The sequence below is a fragment of the Cucumis melo genome, chromosome 7, assembly GCF_025177605.1.
Source record: "Cucumis melo cultivar AY chromosome 7, USDA_Cmelo_AY_1.0, whole genome shotgun sequence".
In the NCBI taxonomy this organism is placed as follows: domain Eukaryota; kingdom Viridiplantae; phylum Streptophyta; class Magnoliopsida; order Cucurbitales; family Cucurbitaceae; genus Cucumis; species Cucumis melo.
Genome location: NC_066863.1, coordinates 21,475,304 through 21,479,481, shown reverse-complemented (window position 1 = coordinate 21,479,481; position 4,178 = coordinate 21,475,304). Strand labels below are relative to the sequence as shown.

Sequence of the window (4,178 nt, the reverse complement as noted above, 5' to 3'; positions counted from 1 at the left end):
GTTTGTGACGTAATAGTAGTCTCGACCACTAAGGAAGTTCGAAAAAAATACTTATCCATCGTGCAGCCTACTTTTACGCCACACGTGGTTTTCTGTTTTCTCTTCCTATTCAAATGGGGCTTGTAAATCATTTAGCATACCAAATCTATCATCTTCTTCATTAAATTGCCTACTACTAGATCCTTCATAAAAAAAGATTACTACTAGTTCCTTCCTTAAAGTTTTTTGTACCTCTAAAGCTTAACGACTCTCTATGATATACCCATTCTGTGTAGTAGGGGATATTCCAATAGTCAGTAGATATCGTTCCACACCCTCTAATGAGCTCCTATCTAAATTCAAACATCTCTTGCATGGACACCTTAATCGTTTGTAGGCATTAACGTGAAACTTGACAAATTATAAAAATTGGGTCACTCCCTGTCTATACTCAAGGGAGAAATTAATTCTAATTTTCATCCAACCCTTGTCCATCGTTTAAGTCCCTAAAATATAAATATGTTTGATTAGAAACATATCTCTGTCCCTTTCTCACATCCATAAACTTACTCCCCTGAATTTTCACTATTTTTTAGTAATATACAGTCTCTCAAATTTTTCACTCAAACCCTAACTTTAAACTAGAGAGGCCACCATAACTACATGATAGCCAACACAATCTAATTATTAATAACAAAATATTGTATCATCGCATCCTACCCACCTCTTCCAACAACGCTACCTTACAGGCTATCCTACTACCACCCCAGGAAACCATCCCAAACAGAAACAAATTCAAAACAAAAAAAGCTACCGTAACTGCAGGATAGCCATCCCAAATCAACAATAAAGTTATTCAACACAAAACAAACAGACTACCTTAACTGCATGATCGCCAAAACAAATCTTAACACATATTACATTTTCAATTCAAACCCCCTTCAAATTTCAATTCAAGAACATTAATTGAAACTTTTAATTCAACACACATTCAATAAAAAAGTACAACACACATTCAATACAAAAATACAAAAGTACCTAAAACAGTTTTTTTTTTTTTTTAAAAAAACCCTAAACTATCAACCCTAAACCTTAAAATTAAGGATTTTAAACTTACCTTAATGCACGACGGTAGATAGCGGCAAAAACGGACGACGAGGAAGGCAACAGTGACAGTGCACGACTGCAGGCGGTTTGTCTTTCCCTTTCTTACTCTTTCGTTCGTTTCGGTTCTGTGATTCACAGAGCTGAAATAAATTTATAGGAGATCTCCCGACGAATCACGAAAACATCGAGAGATCCCACTTACGACGTCGGGAATTTGTACCCTTTCCTGACGCACCATAACGACGTCGAGAATGGTCTTTATTCCTGACGCCATCCCAGATGCATAAAGCATAGCGTCAGGGATATATGTCCGCCATAATTAATTCGTCCTAAATTACGACGGGACTTTCCCGACGCACCACAACAGCGTCTTAGTACTTCTATCTTGAAATGAACTTACCAATAATGTCAAAAGTAGGATAATGAAATTGTCAAAAGTAGGATAGATTTACTTTAGTGCCTTGTTGTGTATTCGGTCCATGACTTCAACACGTTGTCCTGAATCCCATCCACAATTTTCACTATCCTACTTTTGACAATATTTTTCTTAAATAATATTATTTTAAAAAAAATTCCTCATTTTTTTGATATGTTCCTCATTTCTTATGCTATAAAAAATTAATCCATCAATACTCTAAGGCTAACTCAAGAAATCAATCACTCTATTCATCTCTATTATTCAAGAAGTTGCTTGAATATATAAAGTAAAATAAAAATAAATGCAAAAGAATATTTAATTTTATAAATCTCTATCAAATTTTAATTGTTCAAGATTAAAGATGCAATTCAAAAGTTAAAAAGACCTATTATAACAATCATTTATGGACTTATTGTTATGTGGAAAGAATCCATTTGAACTCAAAGATTAGAAAAACCAAGCAAAATCAATTGGGAGGGAGTAAGCAAAATATATACTTTGGACCAACAAATTAATTTATTTAAAGAGTGAAGGGTAGTTTTGAACTTTCACTAATCTTCACACACAATGGAAGGGTAAATGAAAACTTATCTTTCAAACTTAGGTCTGTTTTGAAAAAAAATGCAAACATTTAGGCCTTTTCTGCAATTACATGAAACAAAAATCTATGTGTCAATTTTGTAAATTACCTTCCCTCAAAACCCTAATTCAAGAGCATATAAAATGGGGCTCATCGACCAAGCCGAATTGTAAAGCAGAGAGAGCATTAACGAGCGGCGCCCCAAGATGCAGATTTTCGTGAAAACCCTAACGGGGAAGACGATTACGTTGGAAGTTGAGTCCAGCGACACCATCGACAATGTCAAAGCTAAGATCCAGGATAAGGAAGGTTGGGTTTCTGGTTTCTGAAGCAATATTTCTTCCTTTTCTTCTGTTTTTATCCTTTGAAATACGCATGTTTTGGATTTTTACAATTCACGGTGCATGTTTCAGGTATTCCCCCTGACCAGCAGAGACTTATCTTTGCCGGGAAGCAGCTCGAGGATGGGCGAACGCTCGCTGACTACAATATCCAGAAAGGTTTGTACCATGCGTTTCATTGTCTTTTTTTCTTTCCCATTGAGAAAATTAAATTGGGCTAATGAAGTAAAATAAAAATAGTGTATTGTTTGTGGACGAGGTAATCTTATCTACTGGGTATGCTTTAATGGAAACTTTGAATAGGCATGGTTTAATCGTTAATGAGCGTTGTACGTTCATGTGGAAGAAACTGGATTTGAAGTTTCTCATACTATCAAGGAATGACTTCTAACGTTCAGCTATCTAGTTTTATTGAAAAAAAAACTGAACTTCTCTGGTTGCGAAACAATAAGGAATTTGAGCTTGTTCGGTGTTTTAGCTATTGAATATTAAGCAGAGGATCTTTACGAATTGATAGGTCTCTAACTGATAATCTGTGCTTACATCTTAAATTTACGGTTTAGCTTACGTGATTTTTGGGAGTTCAATCACACTCTTGAGTTTTTATTAAGTGCATTGTTCTAAGAAGTGAAATTGAATCTCATTGCTTTGTTTTTGTAATTTTTTTTTGCAGAGTCGACACTACACCTGGTGCTCAGGCTTCGTGGTGGTATTATTGAGCCGTCTTTGATGGCATTGGCTAGGAAGTACAATCAGGACAAGATGATCTGCCGCAAGTAAGCTTCAATAATATGCTTAATTATTTGCGTAAGAATGTTCTGAAACTGGTTGTAACAGTCTTACAATTACATTGTACACGGAGTTGGATCATGGGTGGTTAAGTTTCAGTCTCCAAACCGTCTTCCTAGACATCCTATTTTTTTAGACCCTGAATCACTGAATGCCTTGGAGAACATCTAATTTATATTGTATATGCACTTACGGATGCTTACATAGTCGTTATCTGAAGTCAATCGGGTACAATTAAATTGCAGGTGCTATGCCCGCCTGCACCCTCGTGCTGTCAACTGCAGGAAAAAGAAGTGTGGACACAGCAACCAGGTGAATAAATTTTTAAAATTCTGCTAAAAATGTTTTTTGCCAATACAATTTGATACTTCAAATTTGCTGCAGAACTTAGCCTTTTTTTTGTTTATCGTTTGATTTGCAGTTGAGGCCAAAGAAGAAGATCAAGTAGACCGTTGATTTTGATCAGAGAGTATGCAAAAGTCTATGCTTTGATTTATTTTCAGGATTGCTTATGCTTAGAGCCATTTGGCTTATACTCATTAGGAGTTTGAACTGTTGTGTTTTTTGCTTTTTAACATTCTCGAGAAACGGCATGTTTTGTTGTTGAACTGAGTACGAAATTTTCAGCTTCTTATTTCCCATTTCTTGGCTCTTTACTTTATCAACCAATATAACAACGCAAAATACTAAAAATAATTACAAGAGTTAAAATAAAAGTTTGATAAGTCCTAGAATCGAATACTACTTTGGAATGAAACTTAGAAGTTCATGTAAAATGTACCTTTTCGAACTTGATCAACTACTGATCTTAGTTAAAAGATGTTGCTCAGAAGTCATGACCCAGAAAGGAATGAAATTCAGCAATTTTGTGTGCATCGCCTTAGGCTCAGTGCTGATTGAGCTGTCTGCGTTATTTCTTGGATGCTACTAATGCATTTCAAAGTAATACAGTTCCTATATCACT

At 35.4% G+C, this 4,178-nt stretch overlaps 1 protein-coding gene across 1 annotated transcript; it reads left to right on the top strand.

Moving 5' to 3' along the window:
• The first annotated feature begins 2,142 nt into the window (after nucleotides 1-2,142).
• LOC103493230 (ubiquitin-60S ribosomal protein L40) lies at nucleotides 2,143-3,855 on the top strand. Its single transcript, XM_051086986.1, has 5 exons — nucleotides 2,143-2,393; nucleotides 2,498-2,584; nucleotides 3,099-3,201; nucleotides 3,460-3,526; nucleotides 3,636-3,855. The coding sequence occupies exons 1-5, from the start codon at nucleotides 2,291-2,293 to the stop codon at nucleotides 3,660-3,662; spliced, it is 387 nt and encodes a 128-aa protein (XP_050942943.1). The 5' UTR covers nucleotides 2,143-2,290; the 3' UTR covers nucleotides 3,663-3,855.
• Nucleotides 3,856-4,178: the final 323 nt, after the last annotated feature.

Bases quoted from the DNA above. Each gene is read 5' to 3' on its own strand.
- LOC103493230 (XM_051086986.1), top strand. From the start codon at position 2,291: ATGCAGATTTTCGTGAAAACCCTAACGGGGAAGACGATTACGTTGGAA. The intron at 2,585-3,098 runs GTTTGTACCATG...TTTTTTTTGCAG, and splicing joins TGACTACAATATCCAGAAAG to AGTCGACACTACACCTGGTG. The intron at 3,202-3,459 runs GTAAGCTTCAAT...ATTAAATTGCAG, and splicing joins GACAAGATGATCTGCCGCAA to GTGCTATGCCCGCCTGCACC.